The sequence below is a fragment of the Falco naumanni genome, chromosome Z (assembly GCF_017639655.2).
Source record: "Falco naumanni isolate bFalNau1 chromosome Z, bFalNau1.pat, whole genome shotgun sequence".
NCBI lineage: Eukaryota > Metazoa > Chordata > Aves > Falconiformes > Falconidae > Falco > Falco naumanni.
In genome coordinates, this window is record NC_054080.1 from 2274085 (window position 1) to 2298521 (window position 24437).

Genomic DNA, 24437 nt, shown 5'->3' on the forward strand with positions numbered 1-24437 from the left:
TCAGAATGCTGGAACCTGCTACTTCCTTATCTGCAGACTCCTAAGAACCTAACTCTTCACTTAGCTGATTTAAAAACCTTGTATTAAAATCCTTGTATAACAGCAGCAGACCCTTTAGAATCCTTTTCCCACAATACTGGAAAAAGTTGGGGTGTAGAGGTCTAAAAGTGAATAGATATGATACTTTACACAGAGCAGTCCAGGTTCTTCAATCCCACATCTGTGCCTTCCAAGCAGCTAGCCAGACATCACTACAATTCACCCAAAGGGTTGTCGATCATTGGAACAGGCTGCCAGGGAAGCGGTGGAGTCACCATCCCTGGAGGTTTGAAATACCTCTTTGTATTTGAAATATCAAAAGGTATTTGAAATACCTTTGAAACAGCCGTGTAGATGTGATACTCGGGGACCTGGTTTACTGGCGGACTTGGTGGCATTGTGGGGTTACTGGTTGGAGTCAATGATCTTAAAGGTCCTTTTCAACTTAAATAATTCTATGATTCTATGAATCATGGTCCCCTGCCCTTATTAGTATCTTAAAAATAAAAACATTGATAGATCATTTGAGGAATTAAATGTTTAGGCAATAAACGCTGAATGTAACTGCTCTAGAGGTCATACTTTTATTATATGAGTGCAGCTATCACAAAATGACAGGGATACTTCAGACAGTAAAAACTGAAAATACTTTCATAACATATCCCACACTCACAATATTCTTTATTCCTGTAATAGTGGTGTTATTGCTATCGCTAGATTTAACTTTTTTATGTTTCTACCTTAGATCAATCAAGCAATAAATTAAAAACCTTTTCAAGTGCATGGTGTAAAGAAAGCTCTCCTGAAACTCAGATATACAACAGACACCCTTTCAAGAGTTACATCAGGAGTGTCAGTACTGACTTGACATTAATAAATACATGTCATCTGGAGTTAGTTACATTATGATCACTAATACTGTACATGATGTTCTGTTTGCAGGAGGAGGGCTGTCCACTAAAAGACAGGCTATCCAACATGTGAGAAGAGACTCGATGACACTTTCCTATCTTTTCTTGCCAGAAGTTCTTCCATGCTTTGCTGTTTGGTAGTGGGGCGTATGGGACACTTTCCAGTCGCTACTGTACGAACAGGATGCTGAAGGCCATCGCGACACAGCAGACAGCCACGTAGGGGCTCTTCCGTTCACCTGAAAGGAATGAAAAAGCCCAAACTAAACAAAAATTCAGGCATGACTAAACAGATGTAGGCTGCTCCTAGCCTAACATGATAATTATCCCTTTGCACATGCAATTTAATATTTAACATTTTTAGCTAGAGAAATGCTATTATGACCACAGTCGTGTATGGAGGAAGAACAGGCAAGAGAGTGGGAAATCTAAGATGCAGGATAGAATATATATTGCTACATAAAGAAGAGCTGGAGCTGTTTGCTTTAAGCAAAGGTCAATGCAAGGGCTTCTATCTTACTATAAACCATCTTTTCTGAGATGCTATTTCCAGGAAAACATTTGGGGGGTATGGGTGTGTGTGTGGAGAAGAATCTACTGCTGCTACGTCTCAGCATCAAGAAGAATCAGGAGGCAGGTATTGGAAAGCCGACCAAGACACCAAATCTTCTACTGGTCTAATTCCAGTTCTGGCTAAGGTCTATCACTGCTCAGAAGCTGTTCTGTGTCAGCTGAGGTGTACCACAGCGCTGTCTGGCCATGACAGCTGCTATATGCAGCATGAATCTTCTACGCATGGTATCATGCAGGAGCCAGCTAACTGGGAGGGGGAGCTCACAGCAGCCCAGACACGGCCAGATGTTTGCCTTTTTTCTCTGCTAGAGAGACATAACATTGTTAGCACGTGGAGAGGGTCTGGTCCACAGATTTTCAGGTTAGTGATAAAAATGGTCAACACATTACAGAAACTGCACAGACACCTCTATTTCTGACTCTTTCAAATTAGTGTTACAGTTTTCCAGGGCAGACCATGGGTGAAAGTTACATTACTCCAGTAACAGACTTACAATTGGTGGCAAAGGCAATCGAAAAAGATTTATTCCCACCCATTTGGCCCACAACAAAATGTTACAGAGATCTCTTGCTCACCAAATAAACTACTAAAAAAAAAAAAAGAATCTTAGGTAGTGAACTGTAACACAATCAAGGGAGTATTAGTAATGTTACTCAGACTGCTATCTATTCACATGGGCACTTCTCCCATCTAATTAGCCACGCTTTTTTACTCTTCTGCTTAAGCATTCCTCTTCATGAATCCACTGACTTCTCCCTGGAGAGCAGAGTCCCATGCACTGGATCGTACTTCATGCCTACAAAACTGTCAGGAAGTGTTAACACAGCAAATGCCTCTTTAAAGTGAGCAGATTCCTGGTTTTATGCATTCAGAAGCATAAAGACAGAGCTGGAGCTGTTTGCTTTACACAACGTTCAATTTCCTTTTGCTGTGTGAGGTCTCTTGTCTTACTAGAAACCACCTTTTCTGAGATGTTCGTTTTCAGAGAAACATTAAAGAAAAAACCTGCCAAGTTTATCACTAAGGTGCAATCCTCAGAAAAGAAGTTGTCTCCTAACAGCAGGACCTTCAAATACAGGAGGAACAAACTTTTCCACAGCAAAAGAAAAATAAAACACTTGTGACACCTGCCATAAGTGGGAGTGCCTGCCACAGTGACATTACAAGATGTTGTCATGATCTGGCATATATTTAATTAAACTTCAAATAACTGAATGAATTAATGTCTGCAGTTTCACATCTGTTTAAAGTAAATTTTTGAGGAAGTTCACCTCCTACAGTTCAGGGAATTACAATTTTCATATGGGTTATACTTTCCTGCTCTTCGTTTTCTTGAAAGAGAAATCACCATGTGGCAGGATTAAACATAATTTTGCACAACTCTCTAAATATGTAACCACTTGCTGGTTATTAAAATCTTATGCACACGCGAAAAGGTTGTTTAAACATACTGGGCAAGTTAAACGTAAAGGAAGTCAGCAGGCATTTTCATTTATAGAAGCCTACACTTTCTACATGCCTTTTTGATTAACACAATGATAGGAATGATCTTCAAAGTCCATTTCCCATCCTGAGGATATGGCACCGTTATGTAAGGAAATGTAAAGCAAGGAACATTAAGATGCTACCTCCTCACCTGCTACTCTAAAACAAAGTCAAACTGGACCACTCAATGTTAAGTTGAAAAGAAATGAAGTGCTTTACATGAAAAATAGAAAACAAAGCAGTTCAGTATGGGGCACAAGAGTACATGCACTACCTTGGATGTAGCAAATGCAAACATGTTAATATGTTAAATGTGATTGGAAAGGAAGACTATATTCCAGGTGAACCATAGTTCTTAACTTCATCAAGTTGACAGGGACCTCATAAAAACTCATGTACTCTCTTAAATAGTTTTCAAAATTATTTGCTGTGCACAGCTAACAGAAAAAATATGCCTGCACTTAAATAACTAAAAAGAAGATGGCAAGCCAAGGTGTTTTCTTCAACCTTGAACAAAGTTTGGTGCAGCTGAATTTTTAAATTTGTTTTTGCTAGTATAGCTCAAAATTAATTTCTAACAATGGCCACCTTGCCAGTCTCTTTCAATTGCAATATTAAAATTGGTTCTGCTACGTCTATGATCTAAATAGGGCAGTATCTGCAATCATTTTAACAACAGATCTTCACAAAAAAACTGGTTTTTGCATAAATGCTTTTTGACATACTGAATAATGTATGTCACCTCCCTTTCAAAGCCTGAGAAGGCAGAAAAGGGAACCATGCATCTTTCCTTTAGGTTCAATGACAAGTAGGAAGATCTACAATTACAAGTTCAAAGTTCCTGCTCAGCATTAACAATGCAATTTGAAGAATAGTTTAGATGACAAATTTGTAATTTTTAAAAAACCTTGGATATACGTTAATGTTAAGACCGAACTTCTGTTGCATATTGCCATTCCCTTCTCAAAATAGATTCAGAATAAGGATTAATATAAATATAAACATGAATGTTAAGGGGAAATGTCTAAAATCAGATAGACCTCATCAGCCTGCATATAGATGCCACTTGACACCAGCAGCCTTGCATAATTCAAAAGCGCACAGAAGCTTAACTACAGAAAGGAGAGAATAAAAGACATTTGTGATTAAACAGAACCTTCCTGCAATATGAATTCCATGTTTTATTACTATAAGGTAAATATCTGGCTTTTGTCAGTGGTTCATTAGAATTTCAAATACATAGCAGTTTACAAGGGATCATTGATTTCTTTGTATGCTAATAGTAAGTATGCCACGTATGCCCTTGGTTATTTCACATACTAAAAAGTGCAGAGCACGTACAGGAATTTACATTAGAAAATGCAGGCTTCCATGATGCTAGGTAAGATAGTCACGTGGCCTGCTACCTCCACTATAGTTCATGGAAGTAAAACCTGCATTTTTTAAGATGATGCATGAGTATGGGCTTCATTGCTACAAGGAAACATTATCCTCATAAATAATGCATACTCTAGAATAAGCACTGGTGTTAAAAGATTTCAAACAAAAAAATAATTACCAATCCTGGCGCATTTCCAGAATATTCCCAATAATCTGTAAAGATAAAATAAATTCATTAAGCTCTTGGTTTAATGAAATACTTTAAGTCAACTAATTTTCTTTCTTCTGTGTTGAATGAATCCTAATTAGCTGTAGTTTGTCAGCTTGACACTCTTCTCAACATCACAAAACACCAGATACCTGCATAGAGGGTTACAGGCGACGAAGTACACAAGTGGTAAAGTTCTTTCTGAGTCTAGCAAGGGGTTTTTGCATGCAAGAAAAACAAAGATGCATTTATTCAGTCTCTGTTTCAAGTGTAAAGATTTCATCAGAATCTACATTCTACTTTAAGGTACCCCAGACAGAAAATTATGTAAAGAAAAAAACAGAACTAGAAGAGTACTGGAGTACCAAGGAAATACCAACAGACCTCCATGTCATTGTATATGGGAAAGTCTTTATGTTAAGGTTTTGAAGCAAGTTCTCCTGCGGGTGTGAGAGAGGATATACCCGAGTACTTTAAATTTAATGCTTTGTAGTCTACCTTGTATTTCCCTTGGCAATAGTAAATAAAAAAATGCCTTTTCTAGCAGAACACATTCATAAGTGTAATCTAATATAGAATACCTTTGTTGAAATACGTAACAAAACAGTTCTTCAGGTTTGTTTTCACTCTTTTACCAAGGTTTACTTTGCTCACGTCTCTCTAACGCTGCTTGCCCAGGGCATTAATTCTCACAAGTGGAGCAACAAAGGAGAAAAGCAGGATTCAACTATCCAAAGCACATCCGAAGATATGTACAAGCATGTACGCCACAAATTCATAATTTCTCTGTGTAACTAAAATAACCTCATACCAACTGCTCAAGAGGAACAAGAGAAGAGTCCGCTTTAGAATCTGTGGAAGAAGAGGGGAGGAATACTGAAGCATCCTGAACTAGAAGCCAGACTTCAGCCTTTCACATGTTGGTCAAAACTGTGTTGAAAGCTTGTCTACAGGAAGGTTTCCTTCATAGCATGACCAGTTGCAATGCAGTAAAACCACCTGGATTCAACTATACTGTCTATTTATGGATTTATGGACTAAAAACCCCATAATTATTTTTCCTCCTTATCCCGATAAGTTTATCGGGAGTAACTTCAGCGTACATAATTTGTGGGGTTGTATCTACTACCTGCTGTGATGGCAGTTCTTCAAGTGCTTTCCCACAGTGCTCTGAACCCGTACCCACAATGATTTGATTATCTATCTTCCCTTGTCTTGGGCTCTGGCAATTGCCTTCTTTTTTTCCTGTTTAAATGCAGGCAGGTAGTTTTGGGCCACTTGCTCCTGCACACTTCGTCAACACACTCTGTACTTTTAAAAAAAGAATTTCTGAGCTACTTCATATTTTATTGCCTCTTTTATGGCCTTAGTTTACTTCAGCATTTCTCCCTCTTCCCATTTATCAGCCTCCCCTTTATTTCTGAAATAAAGGTCTGGTGTTAGGCAGGTGAGAACCAAGTATTCCAAGGGGCAACAAGTGACTAAGGTCTTCAAAGTCAAAGTGAAATGCTTTTTGATGGGCGCTACACTTGCTAACCAATTTATTGTGAACAGCAATCAAGCGTTTTCATTTTTAGAGTTTTTTTTTTATTTGTGCTTTAAATCATTTTACCTCAAGCCAAAAGTATTTCTGTATAGTCAAAGCCATTTTTTTCTGCTTTTATATAGCTCCACAAGCAGAAGTAATAAACCCTGCATGAAGACCATGGCTAAGAGGTCATACAGTAAAGTAACCTGCAGACATCTGTGTAGTTTTTGAAGATGCGTGCAGACAAAAAGGCATGCATGTGTAAATCTTAACGAACAAAATACACATCCCCATAGTGCTGTGTAGATGGCACACAAGACTCTCAAAACCGTAGTTACCCTCTGCAAAATTTTTACAGATTGCATGCTGCAAAACCAACACAAAAACTTCCACAGCCCAGCCTCATGTTGCATCTCTCAAATACTTGCCCAGAACCTCAAAGAAATAAAACATTAGTGTCCTGTTCATATGCATATTAGAAGAATCTTATCTGGGAAAAACAGTATTAACTCCTTCAGGCAGTCTACAAACCTGTTGAAATTGCCTCACAATCTCAGCAAGGGTATTTCTTTGCCTTCTCAGGGTTTTCTGACCATGTGTAAAGTTATGATTAAGTATTGTACATTGTCCCTCGCCCTAAAAAAAACCCTTGGTGAAAATATGGATTTTCCTTTATGATGTGGGTGGTACAGCAGAGTTAGAATGTGGGTTTCATCAGCTACCCTTACCGCAGTCAACAATTTATGACCTTAAAGTCAGCACTGACATGACGACTGACAAGCCTTCCAAAAGATGACAACAGTACTTTTTTAGAGGCTTGTGCTGCTATTGGAACAGCTCAGTACATCTGTTTGTCCACATAGTTTTCTGCTGAGCAAAAGCAAATTGAAACCTGGACCTTCTAAACAGCTACAGTCACAGCCTCTGAATGAACTGGGGAGCTCACATTGAAAGAAGAGCCTGTGCTGGCCTTCTGCTTTGCTGAATTTTTCTATTACTGCTCCTCTCAGGTCCACAACATGCACCTCTTGAAGTCCAAACCTGTTTGACTATCACAGAAACAATGCTGCCTTGAATGAATCTGCTCCAAAATAATCCCTCCTGCATGAAAATGAAGCAACTACTTGAAGTCATTTCACTGTTTCTTATTCTCCCTTTCATGCTCATCTTCATCTCTGTTTTGATGCAAGTGAAGTCTGTCAGTCTGGCTTGCATACCTGCTCTTTTCTGGCAGCCACAAGACAAATGTGCATGAGCTGCTGCATATTTCCTGGCTTTCAGTGTTAATGTTAAAAGCAGTGATTATGAAAGTGGTGTTGGTTATCTGGAGAACAAAAAACCCTCAGAAATGAAGCCCAGTAAGAGAAGAAAGGGTTAGTGGGGCTTTAGACTTTGGCTGCTAGACTGGGAATGCTGCGAAATGCAGCTGCCATGTGTTTACCAGGATAACTCCGCTGGCCCCGTAGGAGGGAGTGTGAGAGATACCCCACTGCAATGCTTATGGCAAGTCAAAGGAGATCTCCACTGCATATAAGCTAACACATCTTTCTGGTTGGCAGGGAGGAGAGAATTATGTTGTGGTACACATTCTCCTCTAAGCATGAGACAGTAAATCTCCACTTGCTTTCCCAACCTTAAACACTTTTGCTTCAGGACAAAGCACATGGAAACACTCAAGACACGTCAGGGAAAATGAAGGTTTAAAATTCTGTTTGGCTTGGTACGAAAAGACACATTTTGGCAGCGGAGTCAAGGGGATGAAATACAGTGTTATGAGGATCGGTGACATCACTTTGCAACACAGTCTCTCAACCAACAGAAACATGTTTCTTTACTTACTATCAACAGACCTAAATCTTCAACAAAGTTACCACTCAGTCAGAAATACAGTGAGCAACTATCAACATTTCTCCTTTCTGTCACTTCAATATTTTATTGCTATTTCTTATGCTATTAATTTGGAGCAGGGATAATGAGGTAAGATCATCTCTGTGGTAAAATGAAATATCACTAGTATTTTATTTTATCCAGTACGTCTAGACATTTCCATTTGAGCATGGAATATGTTAGCAAAGAGGGACAGGGGTTTAACAGCATATGAGCTCCACGTAAACATCTACCATTCAGGAAACAAATTTCATTGCTTCCAGGCCAACGTTTTATTCTCCAGTACAAAGTAGTCTACATATATATATATATAAAACAAAAATAAAATAGTATGTCCAACATATATATAAATACAAACCTACAGATCAAACACCCCAACTCCTCCACTGTGTCAGCACCCTTTGAAAATGTTTTATGAAGAGAGTTCTATTGTATTCCAGAGAGATTTGCCTCAAGAATAAACAGAGTAGCTCCAGATTAAAGGAAATACTCCTTGCCAAGAACAGCACTAAAATTTTAATCAGTAAAATAAATATTCTTACTTCTTACTGTGTATACCTCATTGACTATTGTGTTATCTTCAACTAGCAGACACCCAAATTCCCCCTGCCCCACCACCAGTCCTTCATGAAGTCATCCTTTCTTTCAATCCTTACTTTTATCAAAAGAAATCTCTCATGTCAGTGACAATCTCATGTCCTCATATAAAAGGACAGAAGCATTTTCACATTAGAACTCCAAATTCTAAAAAAATTTTTTTTTAAAAAAATTAAATTTAAAAGCTAGCATACTCTGGCTATCTTACACCGCTGCAAGAAAACTTGTGTGATAAAACAGCAATTCCAGAGGTTAATTTCAACAAAGGCTTTCAGAAGACAAAACACTCAGGGTTCTTGGTGACAAGAGTCTACTTAAAACTTGACACTTTTTCTGAAATTAAATGCAGAAGTGACAGAAGATACTTAGGGAAAAAAACATTTTCTTTAACAACAAATGATCTAATGGAAAAAGCGGCCAAGTCAAAACACCCAGCGCCCAAAAGCCTGTCTGTTTTTTCCACCTAGAACATTACCAGCTAGAATTACCTCCTACTTCTATAAATATTATCTATCTCCTTTGTATTCACTTTAGGTAACAGTATTACTGAAATACTGTGGATGGCCTCAGTGGTTTCTAGGTCAAAACTGCCCAATCATTACTTTAAGACCACAGCAATTAAATCACAGTTCTGCATACTGTTGATTGCACCCAACATCCCATCACATTCTTTATAGCACAAAGAAAATTGGTAAGCCACTAACAGCATGAGTAAGGCATAGATTTTTCTCTGTTGGTGTTCCCATTTCCCTTCACCCCAAAAATTGTGCTGCCAAGCAGGGTAGAGAAGAACTGTTTTGCCACAGTATTGGCCCCACAACATTAAGCACATTCCATGAGAATGGGGAACATAAAGGAGAAAAAACACCCTGTCACCTAGGAACATGTGCTTCATGAATAGAAGTCAGATGAAGTTAGAGTGACTAAAGGACAAAAATATAGGTTAGGTTTTGTAGAAACTTTCAAAAATTCTTCCTTCATCTTAGCGAATACAAAACAATGACTTCAAGAGACCATAGAAAAGGGTAGTGTTGCTGACCTTAATAGTTTCCATTTTTTTAGTTACAGATTATTGCTAACGCTGTTTCAAACCTGAACCTCCAAAATGCTGATCTTGAAAACAAAGAGCTAGCTTCTGCTGTTCATGTTTTCTTACCTATCCTAAGAACCAAAAATAAATCATTACAGCAATAGCAGCATGTAGGAATTTTTTTCTTTCTGTCAGTCATTTCTGTACCTTTAATAAGTATCTAACAAGAAAGTTATAAATCCAGAAAATCACTAATAAAGCAGTATTAGCTGGCTTAGGTAACAAATTCTCACTATACAATTGCAAAATAAGTGCTTGCAAATACCTTAGTGCATTCTATTGTAAGGTACAAAATGAAGTTTTTTATCTCTAAAGAAGAGAGAAATAATTAAAAGTAGGATTTGTATTATCACTAGAGGATATTAAATGTTGCAGTTAAAACCAAACAGCTTGTGTATTTATAAAATGATCAGATTACATACCCTGTCTTATTTTTGTCCAGTAAGCTGGGAACCAAGGATCTGATATAGGCGCAGGTACATATGAGCAGCAAGATTACAGTCAGCAGGCTCTGAAAGTTGAAGATGGCAGACTATGGAAGAAAATTAGAAAAGAAAAATTACATCTTCACAGTACAAAACTTCCCCTCACTGCATAAGCTGGTGAAAACAGGTGATCCTGTAGACAATACCCACTAAAACCAAAATAAACCTACAATGCTAGAAACGCTTTCTAACAGTCTCTTGCACACAGTGATGGAAGAACAAAGTTTTTCTTTCTCAATCCATCCTGAGAAGGGTAAAGAAACAGCAGGCAAAATGGTAACCTTACCGTTTTGCTCCCAGGGACCTGTTCCAAAGCCAGTTTGTGGAAACCCGTTAGCAGCAGGCTAAGAGTTACAGAAAACAGATGTTCTGTCCTGGCCAAGAACACATCTAAGTGCAGTCTGCATCCAAAGAGTATGGTGGTGGTGGTGGTGAAAGTGGAGGTGAAGAGTATTTGACAAGTAAACCAGTGGCAGCCAAGGCAGCGAATCACAAGAAATATGTAGGAGGATTGTTAATATACTGTTTTATGAAGACTACACCAAAAAATTCCACAATTTGTAGAAATACATACAATTAAGCCCACCTGAACTACAGAAAAGATAACTGATTCATTTTATCTTCAAATCACCTTTAGATTTTAAATTTAAAGCATCCACACTGTTTTAAACTTACGTACTTATTAAGTGCTCATTTTATGGAAAATGCTGGAAGAATGGGGGAATTGCATTAGGATGGAGAAGTGCTATTGTTTGATAGTAAAACTGATCTGCCTACTGGCAGTAAGAAAAAAACAATTCCTGAGAAACTGCTGCATGATCTGGCTATTTGCTAAAGTTTAAAGTATCACTAATATGCAGGAAGTGCATCTCACAAACATATTTTTTAGCTGAAGTCTGAGTCCTGTGTGGCCAACATCTTTAATCATTAACTTAAAAGCAACCATCATTGCTTATGTGAAGCAATCTTTTCCAGAAGTATAAACATTATAGGGGGAGAGAAGGTACTCATGTAAAGACTGCTGTAACTCCATAACCAAGTGCCAAATCTGGCAGAAGGATGGCTGATGCTGATTTCCAGTGAGTGCCACATCACCATTCCAATGAATGATGCACTAGCAGCGTGGTTGGTTTTTTTTTCCCCCCAATAGATGCACCGGAATTTTTAGTGGAAATATTTCCCTACTAGTCATTGTGATTTTAGCTTCTAACAATTAGTCCCAAATCTGAGACTTAAGATTCTTCTTACAATGTGAAAGTAATTCAACTGCATGAAGCACGATGCTGCAGTTTTATTGGTTTGTGGTTTTTTTCTGTTGTTGTTTGATTGTTTTTTTAACTTGACATGTCTCAACTGACATTTTGGTCAACAAGGCCAGGTAGTATATTAGGTAATTGCTTACTTCAAACAGCCTTATCTTCTCTGCTTAGCTACCCTCTTTTGCAAATCCTACTCTGTCTGAACTCCAAAAAAATGGCAAAGCAAATATAGTAAATTAACTTATTTCTGGCGTTCTGATCAATTTTTGTCTGAACATCCCATATTATTTTTGTACTGCTTAACCCAGAAAGCTGTATCTAATTAAATGTAAATATTTAGCACTTATGAAGGGATATTACATTGCAGTTTCCTTCTTCAAGAACACGATGGGATTTAAGAACACATCACAGCTCCCATTTCCATAGCTTGGGGCACATCCCTGTTGATCTATGTACACTTTCCTACTATGTCAAAAAATTCTAATGTTTTGAAGCTCCGATAAGCAATTTCCCTAGATAGTTAAAGAGACATAAAAGAAAGTCAGTATCTCAGTTCAGTATTGCACTAACAGTAAATTAAGAGAGAAAACCAAGAAGCTCTAGTAGGAACAAAGCCACTGGAACATCCACAACCTTTCTGATACTGGGATCTAAAACCTAGTGACAAAAAAAAATAATAACCTTAGCTTACACAGAAGTCTCCATCAATCACAGGAAGCAATACTAGAACATGTGTATAACTGCCAGCCTGAATACATGCATTAGACAGGGCTAGATGCACAAACCGATGTAAATGTCTAAGTTAACGGGGTCCAACAGGCGGCCCATGAGGAAGGAACAACACAGAGAGGCTCAAGGAGCCTCTGCAGGCTGTAGGAGAGTTTTCAGCATCCCGGAGGGCATGTCCTCAAAGGCAGCACCAGCCACTGGCGTGGGTGCGCTACTGCTCCCTGCTGCCTGAAGCTGGAGCCCTCTTGCATCAGCCATCCCGCAGGAGCAAAAATTCCCAAGCCAGTTCCCTCGTTCCTCATGCCCTTTCTGTAACAACAGTCTGAGAGACAAAAAAAGGGACAGGGTGAAAATGTGATTAGGGTGCTGAGAGAAGGTAAATAGTGGAGGAAGCTGAAGAGCAAATGGCAACTACACACAACAACTGACATGCAGGCAGGTTTCTGCGGTGAGTGCGAACATGGAGAGGGGATGTTACACAGCTCAAGTAGAGCGGTGATACAACACCGAAAGCCAGCCCTCAAGTTCTCAAGGTGAGGCTACCTGCTCTTCTGCTGAGCCACAGCATTAGCTAAATCACGTTTAGTGTTCTAGCTTAGCTAGCAGAGTCATCATTTCTGTTGTACCATGCTGTAAATAATGACAGATTATTCACAAAGGACAAAACACTGCCCATCATTATTGGTAGACCCTTGCCTTTGTACTAGGCATAAGGTTTTGCCAACTTCAGAATCCAGGGAATTCTCAATTCTCCTGCAGAGGCAACTCTTACGACCTACGAGAGGCAGCATCTCCTGGCTCCTGCACGTCTAGGAACGTGATGGGGCCAGACCCAGGAGTGGCTGCCTCTCAGCAAAGCCAGATACTCCCTATCAACTGATTATTTTGATCAGTCCTCTGGGACAGACAGCTGCTCTCAACATCTCACAGTGCAGTGCCTGCCAGAGCTTGGTTCCCATGAATTCCTGCAAGCTTTCTCCTGCAGCTGCTTCCCAAGGAGGCTGGCGGTATCGGGTACTTCAACATATGAAAATGGCAGAAGGGCACACTTGCTTCCTCTTAAGCAGGGATTGTAAATGTATACTCATGAAATGTGTTATTAGTCAATCAATAGGGGCAGTATATAATTGTCCTTTGTTGGGCTCTTCATGTGTTTCTCCAGATATGCAGCGTAGGACGTCACTGTAATTACAGACGCCCTTCCACTGAAATGTGCTCTGAATTATACATTTATCCATACAGTGACTTTAAAAGAACAGACGTGCATATTTTAAAATTTGTTTACAATTCTGAACTGGAAATGAAAGTTTATTTCTGAAGTAGATGGCTTCACATTTCACATCTGAAGTAATTCTTAGGACCCAGCTGAATTTACAGAAAAGGGTGATTTACATCCGGCTGCTCCACCTGATGTAATTAAAGGTTGCTGTAAGAGTCATACATTACTCAAAATCCTTTCAAAAAATAGTGCATTCACATACCAAGCTATTTGGAAAATGTAATGTAGGTGGATTGCAGTTAATTTGATTCAACTGCATTCCTCTGATCCAAATGTAGTTTGAATTCTTCAAACATGCTGACTGGCTTAACGTAGATCCTACGATCTTCATTCCCATTATAAAGAAATTTCAGCAGATTGAGAACATGATGCTATCTCTCAGACTGTGTCCACACACTGGTGGAAAGATAACTAACTTCCCAGACTCAAACTGCAAAGGCAGAAAAGATCACCACTGGTATTATATTCTTGGTTTAGACAGTACAAGCTATGGCTGACATTCTACATCTGTGTCTGGCACATTTCTGACTTGGTGGAAATACCTCAATAGTTACATTCTCTGTTACTTCAGTAATTACACTTTTCCCCCTCCTCCCTCTCTTGTGTGCTGTCTCCAGATAGTTGTGGAGCACTATCAAATCACCTGCAGCGTTAATGAGGTATTATATTCAGCTGAACGTGCAAGAGCAAGTTTTTTCATAAGTCTTTAGAAATTTAAGACCATGGATGTTAGCTTTGAGAGCTACATGCCCAAAGGCTCTTTTAAATCCTTCAAAAAATCAGCCCTTAAAAAAAAACAACCCTCAATATTATTTCCCTGATCATATCATATCTTACTAAAAGTAATTCCATATAATACGCCATAGGAATAAAGAATGAATACTCTTGGAAGTTTTCATGTGTTGAGATTAGCAGTGGTGGCATGCATTATAAACACTCATGTGAAAATATAGTAGTTAGAAGACAAACTACAGCTAGGGACATCTGAATGTGTTCCCATCTGAGCCCACATCTCAACAGTGTAGCTGTCAGTAGAGAGATACTGGGGCAAACAGAGAGTTATAAGGAAAGAAACGGTCTCCAGTTGCCTCTGGAGGATGCCATCGGTCACTGTGCTGCAACACAGGAGCAGGGGATGTTGTGACAGCTACTTTTACTGGAGTTTCTAGTTCATTTCTGGAGGGAGGAAAGGAGGAGTTTGCAGATGGAGTAAAAATAAATTCATGGAACAGTATACGGTAATAAGATTTCAATATAATTAAGTATAATATACTTCAGTTCATTTAGAGTATGTATGTATGTAACTGAAAAATGGAATCACGATGGGCTGTAACGTTTGCACAGCCCCTCTCGACCTGCTCACGACAACGTTGTCACTCCTGTAATTTAGGCAACATTAAATTTACTACAGCTGGGGAGAAGAAAAAAAAAGAGGCAACTCAGAGTTCTGGTTATCAACAACTCTTGCACTTTATATGAGTATTTAATTCCATGTGCTGAAAGGAAGGGCACACTCAGACGACTGCCTAAATTTTTAGTGCTCACTAGTAAATGCGTATTCAACCTCAGCAGACACAGCTGTAACAGATGCAAGAATCCTAAACTATGTCTACAGTGAAAACAACAGCCATAGCCAAGACTTCCTGTATGTGCCTCGGCACTTTTTATTCACTCCATCACTCCTACATTCTCTGATTCAGATACTGTTTTGTTCCATGTCTTTGCAGGCAACACCACAGAATTATGAACCACTTAACGATACAACCCTTGGGTAGCACTGTAATAAATTACATCTTAACTTCTGATGCGACTGTATGTGTCATGGAAGGACCCACTGAATTTCCCCTTGTGTCATACATTTACTTTCACTCAAAATACACCATGTATCATGGTTCTATAAAAGCTCTCCCAGTTTATCTCAACAGACTGAACACTGAAACCAAAGATTTATCTTCCCTAGACTTCTAGTATTTACAAAATGATTACTCCAGCTCTGATTGCAGTGCAGCCATGATTTCATCTGTGCATACTATAAAAAGAAAGGCCACTGTAGTGCCAGCAAGTTGTTAAACTTTGCCCCACAGTTACTATTACAATAATCAATTTCTGTGGGCAAACCCAGACAAATTATTGGAATATCCTAAAGAAATGATAACTTCATTTGTGCAATATGCGGTGGAATATACAGTCTTTCTAGAACAGTTTTCTTTTTTCCTCCTCAATATTATACAATTGATGGATGATTATGTTCTGTGGAAGCAAAGAAACAAATACTGATATACGACTGTTTAGCTGCAATTGTCATATTAACATGTGAGCAAGACCTTACACTGTAGTTAAAGTGTGGTTAAGCAAGAGCTGATAAAAATGAAAAAGCCTACATTAAAACAGTAACGTAGGCTTCAAATCTCATCACAGAAAACTGAAATAAATCAATGAAAGAGGTCCTTAAAAAAATGAAAGAGGAAATCAATGAAATTTTAATGAAGAGGTCCTTAAAATACTGAAAGAGAAAATGCTTAGCAACACAGGTTTCCACTAGGTATTGCAATTCTTATTTCCCCAGTCTCAATCTAATTTTTAGGAGTATAATATTGAAAAAAAAAAAGGAAATAAAATATGTAGCACTACTCCCCATCTGAAGATCAAAGCAATTGCTAGAACTTAATTAAAACATGTACATAATTATATTATTTTCAACCTATTCAGAAATAATTTGTTTTCCCACTGCTGCCAAATGCAATCTGAAAAAAATGAATGAAAATAAGAATTTGTAAAAGAGGCATGCTAATTAGACCTGTAAAAAAAATACAAAACTTGCAAATCAGTTATGTTTGAAGTGATTATTGGCAAAACTACTCTGAAGAACTAAGCAAGAGGTGTTTAGACATAACTGGTTTGTGCTTTATAAGTATCCAAATACCATAGAGGTAGCAGTTACTAGTTGCTCCAACATGAATAGGGTTTTTTACTTTGAGTTTACTGGACATTCACCCCAGTACTTACTTTCCGAAGAATTTAAGCACGGTATGTAATGCTCATTCACATTTCTGCCTAAAATATTCAAAGTTCTGTCTAAAATATATATTTTTGCACTGATAAAATTTAGGCTAAGGCTTTATTACAGTAATAGGGAGTCTTTCCTGCAGACATTTCTTGAAGTATACTGCCCAAATTAAATGGTAAGTATAGTACATAGGAATGAATGTATGCTTCCTGTCACCTGAAGACTAATACATCTGTTTAAAAGTAACCCATCTCTCTAAACAATTAGACAATGAATTAACACATGGAAGCAGTTATCTTCTCCTACAAAAGCTTTTGACTTTAACAGATTTAGGTTTTTTACTGCAATTCAAATCTACAGACCAACAATGAAATGATACCTCAAGCTGACGACGCTGAAATTCCATGCTTACTTAATTCCTCCTTCTTTGCCCCAATACCTAGAGAAGTTTCAAAATTGAGCTTTTGGTGTGAGCAGCTAGCAAGTGCAGCACTTCACCAAGAAATCTTACAATAAAAAACTAAATTAAAGTTACAGTATCAAGCTTTTTTATCAGGGCTATTGTAACACATATGTGTATATGTCCATATATTTACTAAACATAGACTTGTTAGATGTAGCAGTAAATGCTTAAGATACCTTTTCCTCCCCACCTTCTTTGCGGATTATATAGCTTGCAATTTTTTTGTCTGCTGTCTTCCCCCATTAGATAACAGAAACAATTTCTATAACCCTTTTTTTAGGATATTGAAGCTAAGCATGTTCTCTAGAGTAACGAGACTAAATAGTTTCTAGAACTATGAATGGAGAGGTGATACCCAGCCATTACCACAGAGCTCTCCAAAAGGACATAAGTCTTGACCCGCAGCTCTTCTACCTCTCCTGCCCTAAAAATGTGTACATTGGAAATTTCTAGAGTGCAGTTGAGCAGGAGAAAAATTATCTGTGTAAAGAAAAAGGCATCTTTGGCCACGATGAGTAAGTTCTGGTTTCTCTTGCTGTTCATTGAAGAAGTATGCCTAATTATAAACTTGTACCATTCCTGTGTTTTTGGTAACTGATCAGCATATTTCTGTCAAATCATTTAACTCTCCATTCTGGAACAGTATGGAACTTGCATACCATACTGTTTAGTTTCTTTACCTCATATTTACTAGTGAATCATAAGAAACAGAAAAACTGTGTGTGTGAATGGAAGATGTAAGTCATTCTAACATGCCAGCACATTTTCAGTCAGGTGACATCCCCACTCAAATAAAAGCTGGATAGAAAAAGTGTGAGTTTGTAGCAGAAGGTGCTACAGTAATTTGAACATAGAAGGAAGTCAAAGTTCTCAGAAAGTAAGATACTGAAATATTTTTGCTTTGTTGTATTGAATACTTTGACATTTGCAATTCAGCTAACATTCTATCTGCTGGTATCTGAGGAATTTACCAAAATAATGTTACAGGAAAAGTTTTACTGTCATACCAAACTCACAAGCAAGAATCAAAAACTAACTACAGATAGGGCCCATAGCACAACAGGAAAAAACCACATGCATTCTATTTCTCTGAATGTCTCTTATTGCCACAGAAATCCTGTGCAATTCAAAGCTGAACTGCATTCCTGAACATCCTTACAGAATGCCTGAAAAGTTGCTGCATGCATTCAAGAGATAGTATGTTCCTTCTGTTCTAAAGGCTGCACAAAAAGCTTATCTTTTAATTTACCAATTAATTTACTAAGGATTTAAGTATACAGTTTACATACTTCTTTTTTTTGACCATTAATAGTACAACCATCTCCTTAAAACAAGAAAAATAAATACTTGTCTATCAGGAAAAAACATACGTAGTTAGTCAAGAAATAATGAAAAGCTCTACTAAGTCCCTGATGTCCCATGGCACCCAACAGGCCTACAGCCCCTCTGTAGGTCTCTTTGGCAGAGTTCAGGTGTGTGGCTTGGATTCTAAGCATCTGTAAGACAGGTATAATTTTCAGCAAGATGCCAGCAGTTTCCACTTCTCTCCCTGGTCACAAAATCAAAAATGAGAATTTTTGGTGAGTTTGAACACCAAGCTCTGTGCATCAGCAGAAAAACTTACTCAACACTGTAGCTATTACAGTGGATGCACATGGTGTCTAATGCTGCAGCCAATGAAAAAAACATATTGTGACATAGATTATTTTATGTTAACTTCCTTTTTTGTTCAACTTAAAGCGTTTGGATTGTGAGTGGAAAATCTACGGTGTAATTAATCTACAATTAATCTGCCCATTATTAACTTCAAAAAGGCTGCAGAAAAATGTGACCCCCACTTTTCATGCTATTACTAAATAAAATGAAGATATTTAATAGTAGACAGAATGCCAAAGATGTTTAATAAGGACTGCTCAGCATTTAGCAAAGAAACAGTTTCTCACAACTGGTGTCATTCCTGGACTGTTTAGGTATGTGGTAAAAGTAGAAAAAGCAGATTCATTGCACCCTAATCTTTCCAAATCTTTACAATGGCAGAAGAAATAATTTCTTCTGTTCTATAACCACAGAAGCAAACTATTGATATATTTTCATATCATCTTGTAAACTGTCAGAGAAGTACCTATACTGAATGCTTCATATAGAGTAATTACGACATGCCTACTCCACAGTAGCATTACAAATGCAGTGACAGATGGCATGAGATTTACTAAGCATCAATACTAGTGTAGTGAACAACATACGTCATCGTCCCTTCCTAACCACGGTGCATCTCCTGTTTCTCCCTTCCTCTTGCCTTTCCAATTATCTGACAAACTTCTTGTTCTGATAGGAGGAGAAGTACACAGACAGCAGATTCTTCTTGCTTTCTCCTCAATTAGCAGTTTTTGCTCCTACTGCTAGGGGCATGACAGAGCAGCCGCGGGAATCAAACAGTATCCAGTGCAGGGACGCGAGTCAGTTGTTGCACAACTGGTGACAAAGGAAGTCCTAACACCTTCTTGCATTACAGCTTTGGCGCAAGAGTAAAATCTTCAGATTTCCAGTAAAATCAGATTAGCAGGGTAGCACAGGCTTTATCAGATGAAAAATTTGCTACCGCAGCTGTAACTCTCTGAAATTCCAATTGCTTCTTGTTCAAAAAATTCAGTGGCTGATGGCATTATAATACTGACATGCAAACGTTGTTCATCATTACTCTAAAATAAATTCACAATACAAAGACACCTTAAGACTCTAAGTTGAACTAGATGTTTATAATCCTATTTACCTTTAAGCCATGGTAAAAATCTATTAGCAATTTTGAATTAGGATTGATTCCTCCTTGTAACTTTGAATAAGCCAAACACAACTTTGTACTTGAAGACTCCTGAAAGCTCTTTTGCAGAGCAGTGTTTCAGATTCTGGTATGTTTATATCCAAGAGCTTGGTTTGGATCAATATTTACTGATGAATGTTTTTACAATTGGTTATATGAGCAATTCCCCTTCCTTCTATAAACACTATGCTAAGACAGCAACAAAGATTAGTACAGAAATGTTTGTCCTCATGGAAAGTTCCCAAATCAATTTTTTGGCAGTAAAGTGGGGCTCAAGGTCAGTCCTAGCCAGAGGGTGAAGAGAAAGAAGCCATCTTTGTCAAGTTTTCTGCAATTCTTTATTTTCTTAATCACCAAATTGCAATTCCATACACAAAATATATCTACAAAGATGTTTTTTGTACCTGTACTGTTTGGCTCTAATACCACGTTTTTGCTATGAAGGAAAGCGAAGACCACCCTTCAACAGGTGAGAGGCTTATCATGAATTTTAACTACTTTAGGCTTCTTCCCTCTTTCTGCCCACCATGCTACATGGAAATTTTTCAACCCCACTAGGGAAAGTTTTGTTGAGTTTTCAGATACGTTTCGAGTCAACAGCATCAAGTGACACAAGGATTTATGAAAGCCAGTAAACAATATATAATCTGCCTCTAAATAAATTAAGCAGCTGTGTCATTAGACTGCATCCCTTCTGTTTCCAGTATTTTTTAAATCCATTGAGCATCTTCTACGTGCTTTCAAAGTTGTTTTAAATTAAAATAGTATTTTTTTTCTACCTACTGGCAGTGAACAGGAAAAAAACACAGGTTGCATTTTCACATGAAGGAAAAGATAGGTAGAAGACAACATATATGTATCTTCTGTTTGGCAGAAGCTGGCTGTCACCCAGCACAAGTTTTGACTTGCTTAATAAGGATATGGTAAGGAAGCCCAGGAGACAATGGCATGGAAAGTTCCAAGGGGTAGAGTCCTTTGGAAATTACGCTTCAAAAAGCATGCTATTCACAGAGCTACTGGTTTGCCACAGTTGCAGCTCATTTTCTTTGGAGAAAGAACAAACTGGAGGTGTAGTTTTACTCTCTTCCATTTGACAATACACAGACAGAAGCTCTTTCCTATCTCACAGTCAAGTGTGAGCTCAAAAGAAAGTGTCATTAACTACAGCTCATGACTGGTAATCTCACCAGACAACAGGGTTTTTTTTCCTAAAGAACCACAACACCAGAGGTAGAATCATAGAGAATCCAAAGTCCTGGATATGCCATGAGGGCTACTGTCTTCCCTGCAGAATTCAAACACTGCAAGCCTGAGGAATCTTATTTTCACCTCTTTTGACATAAAATCACAAGAAAAATCTCATTAAAAGGTTCTTACTTAAGGTTCCTTGAAGGATACAGGGTAGCCTCTAACAAGCAACATGGACAAATGGAGAAAAAATTCTCAAAGGACCTCGTATGCTTGCCATAATATTTTTGCTAGATATAAACAGTGTTATAGTGAAGTGCTAAACTGAGCAATATAGATGTCACATTGATCATCAAGATTTTCTTGCCTTTTTTCTACAATTTCAAATCCTTTTAAGTACTATGAAGAACAGCAAGGTGATGCTGTACTTCTACAGTATCTACCTTTCCAAGGCACTGATTAGAGGTGAGTTATTCACTTCCCTTTTGTCTCTTGTTTTCTGTATCCATGGTTTAGATCTTCTGAGATAATTTATGCCTCTTATCAGGAAAACTCTTTGTTCACTGCTTGAAGCCACAGATTAGAACAGGTTCATCTAGAAGATCTGCCAAGGAATGCTCAGGTGAGCAACTTCCAGCAATTTCCTGCTGGTGACAAGATCTGGAGCCTAGAAACATTTTTTGAACTGAACCATAAGAAAGTTCACAAGATATTAATCTTTCAATGAATATGCAGGAAGTATAAAAAGATTCAGTGGAAGTTGTAAAATATACATTCCTGGTGATGGATAACCTGTCAATGGCAGGTTGGATGGGGCTTTGAGCAACCTGATCTAGTGGATGGTGTCCCTGGCTATGGCAGAGGGGTTGGACTAGGTGATCTTTAAAGGTCCGTTTCAAGCCAAACCATTCTATGATTCTAAGAAAAAATCTGAAAATGCTAGTCTTAAAATAATTCTGTGTTGAAATAAAAGTTAACTACAAATCTTTATTTATACAGGGAAAGCACCTCCCCTTAGCTATTTGTTTTTCTTTTAAATTTAGAAATCATGTATCTGCACAGCTCAAATAAAGACCTTTAGCTTAGCTGAGAGAGACCATTTCAGAGTACAGCTTTAGCTCTAAACCAAATACAAATCTTCCATTCGTATTCTCTGTACGTAAAATGAAAAAAAGCCAGAAACCATAGGAAGCAAACAGCAATGTTAGTATGCCTCTAGGTCAACTCCACGTATATATCACTCATACTTTCTGTTAGCAAACAGGACTAGGCCCCTGATGCTACTCCTAAGAACAAGAACAGCAGTCAATGTCGGGCCTTTGCCTGCTGCTCAAGAAGCAAGATGTCAAACAACATAGCCACGAAATCGGGGGACACAGAAATCCTGACAGACAGCGCACTGCCCCACGGAAAACCCAGGCTAGGCCGCATTAGACAGAAAACGTGTCAGGCTGGGGGGGGGGGGGGGGGGGGGGGGGGGGGGGAAGGCAGCAAGGGGGGTGCAGACATGCCCGGTTCAGGTCACTGCTAGGCCTGCTGCTAAGCAAGGCCGGACGGTGGAACTGGCCTGGGCTCGCTGCCCCGCGACAGGCGGGAATACCCTGAGGGCGTTCAAAGGCCCGCCCCAGATGGGATATGAAGGGCCCCTGGGGCGCCAGCGGGCCTGGGAAGCCTCCCTCGGCCAGACGCTGCCGGCCGGGGGGGCACGAAAGCCAGCAGTGCCGGCGGGAGGGGGCCGGGGCCGGGGCCGCAGCGGAGCAGGCACCCCCCGCCCGCCCACCGCCCCGCGCTTACCATGGCGACCCGCTCACGGCCACATCACACTTCCGGCGGGAGGAGCAGGGCGGAAGCGCATTTACGGGGCGCCCCCTCCAGGGTATGGGCGGGGCCACCGTCGGGATTGGAGGTTGGCCATGTGAAGGGTCGCGATTGGCAGCAATGGCCGAAAGGAGGCGGGACGAGAGGGAGAGGGTAAATTTCATTGGCTTCCACGTCGCTGCCAGGAGCGCGGCCTTTTCGGGCGGGCGGAAGCGGCGGGCGGCGGTGCGGGAGGAGGAGGAGGAGGAGGAGGTAGGCCGGGGCGCCCCGCCTCCCCTCGGCGTTGTTGGGGGGTGGGGGGGTAGCTGCCGGTGGGCCCCGGGAGAGCAGGACCGTCACCTCCCACCGGTGCCCCGGAGCCGGGACAAGCGGGCCTGTCCCCTTAGCTGACCCGCTAACGGTGGGGCCCGGCCCCGTTCCCCAGGCGTGGAACGGCAGTGGTGCCGCTGGTGTCAGGCCCAGGGCAGCGTGGCCGCTCGACGCTCGCCCGTTCGCCAAAAGTGATGGTTTTGGTGTTTGGGGCTTTTTTTGTTTGGTGTTTTTTTTGTGCGGTTTTTTTTCTTTTAATTTGTGCTGACGGTTTCCAGCGGGCGTCCCCGCCCTGCCGCCCAGTCCGGGCCGCTGTTTGCCCGGGGGCAGGGGCGGGGCGGGGGTCCGAGGGGCGGGCGGTGCCGCCGGGCACGGCGGGGGGAGCGCGGCCTCCGCTCCCCGCGGGCGGCGGCGGGGGTCGAGCCGCTTGCCGGTGAAACGTAACAGCGCATCAAGAACGCTTTACTGAGGCTGTGTTTTAGTAAGGTGCTTTGTGATGTGAAGTGAAGGTCCTGTTCCTCCTTAGGGAAAATCCTGACTGGCTTCCCTCGGGGAGGGAGTTGAGGAGAGGGGGTGGGCCGAGCAGAGCCCGGTCTTTGCCCCAGTCTGGTCTCCTCTTCTTGCGCTTGCCCCGTGCTCCAGCACCGTAGGGGGTGTTCCTCTTCCCTCTTCCGTGATTGTACTAGGTTAGTTGCATTAGGTCAAGTTGAAAACTCTTGGGTAAAGGTAGTATATCTCCTTGTTGAGACCGCAGTGTATTTTTCTGTGACTTCAGTCACAGAATTACTAAAATTCCTAGATGGTCTAAATGTCTGACCTCTAAATACTTGCTTATAAGGGAACCCTGTTCGCTGAAGTCTTCAATGACTCTTGCATTTTGCAGCTGCTTTTGACAGTGCCTGGTCTACCATTGAGCCATATTAAAGGGATGTGCCTTCATTTTGGCTTGCCATGAAAAATACATGGAATTTGTTTTTTAAACCAGGGGATTATTTTTATTTTTTTTTTTTTAGGAATTAACTTTGATCCTGTGAGAGACTTCAGTAAAGTGAAGACTACATGCTTTCTGACCAGTTCTGTCAAAGAACTTCATTGTAATAATATTGTACTTAGAGTAAGATGCCTAGTTGTGGCCATCATGACAAACCTCTGAAGTTCCATGAACAATCTGTTCCTCCTGTTAGAAGTACACTGTATCTTACAGAACTTGAAAAGCATTAACCCTTTCAAAGATGATGCCTTTGGCTTGATGTCTCTGGCACTCAGTATCTTTCGGTATGGGGGACAAACTGTGTTTGCTTGTCTGTTGAGCGTGGGACAGGTTTTACTTTTTCCCTTGGTAAGAGGTAACAAATTTTTCATCCTAACAGAACAAGCAGGGAT

At 40.0% G+C, this 24437-nt stretch overlaps 1 protein-coding gene across 2 annotated transcripts; it reads right to left on the reverse strand.

Annotated features, from left to right (window-relative positions):
- Window positions 1-609: 609 nt before the first annotated feature.
- On the reverse strand, window positions 610-22780 carry TMEM167A (transmembrane protein 167A). Of its 2 annotated transcripts, none has more exons than XM_040580149.1 (4): window positions 22722-22780; window positions 10122-10231; window positions 4568-4602; window positions 610-1189 (listed from the first exon to the last, which is right to left on the reverse strand). In XM_040580149.1, the coding sequence occupies exons 1-4, from the start codon at window positions 22722-22724 to the stop codon at window positions 1119-1121; spliced, it is 219 nt and encodes a 72-aa protein (XP_040436083.1). In that variant the 5' UTR covers window positions 22725-22780; the 3' UTR covers window positions 610-1118. The 2 variants fall into 2 exon arrangements, with proteins under 2 accessions (XP_040436083.1, XP_040436081.1); XM_040580147.1 differs by lacking the exon at window positions 22722-22780 and adding an exon at window positions 16838-16879.
- Window positions 22781-24437: the final 1657 nt, after the last annotated feature.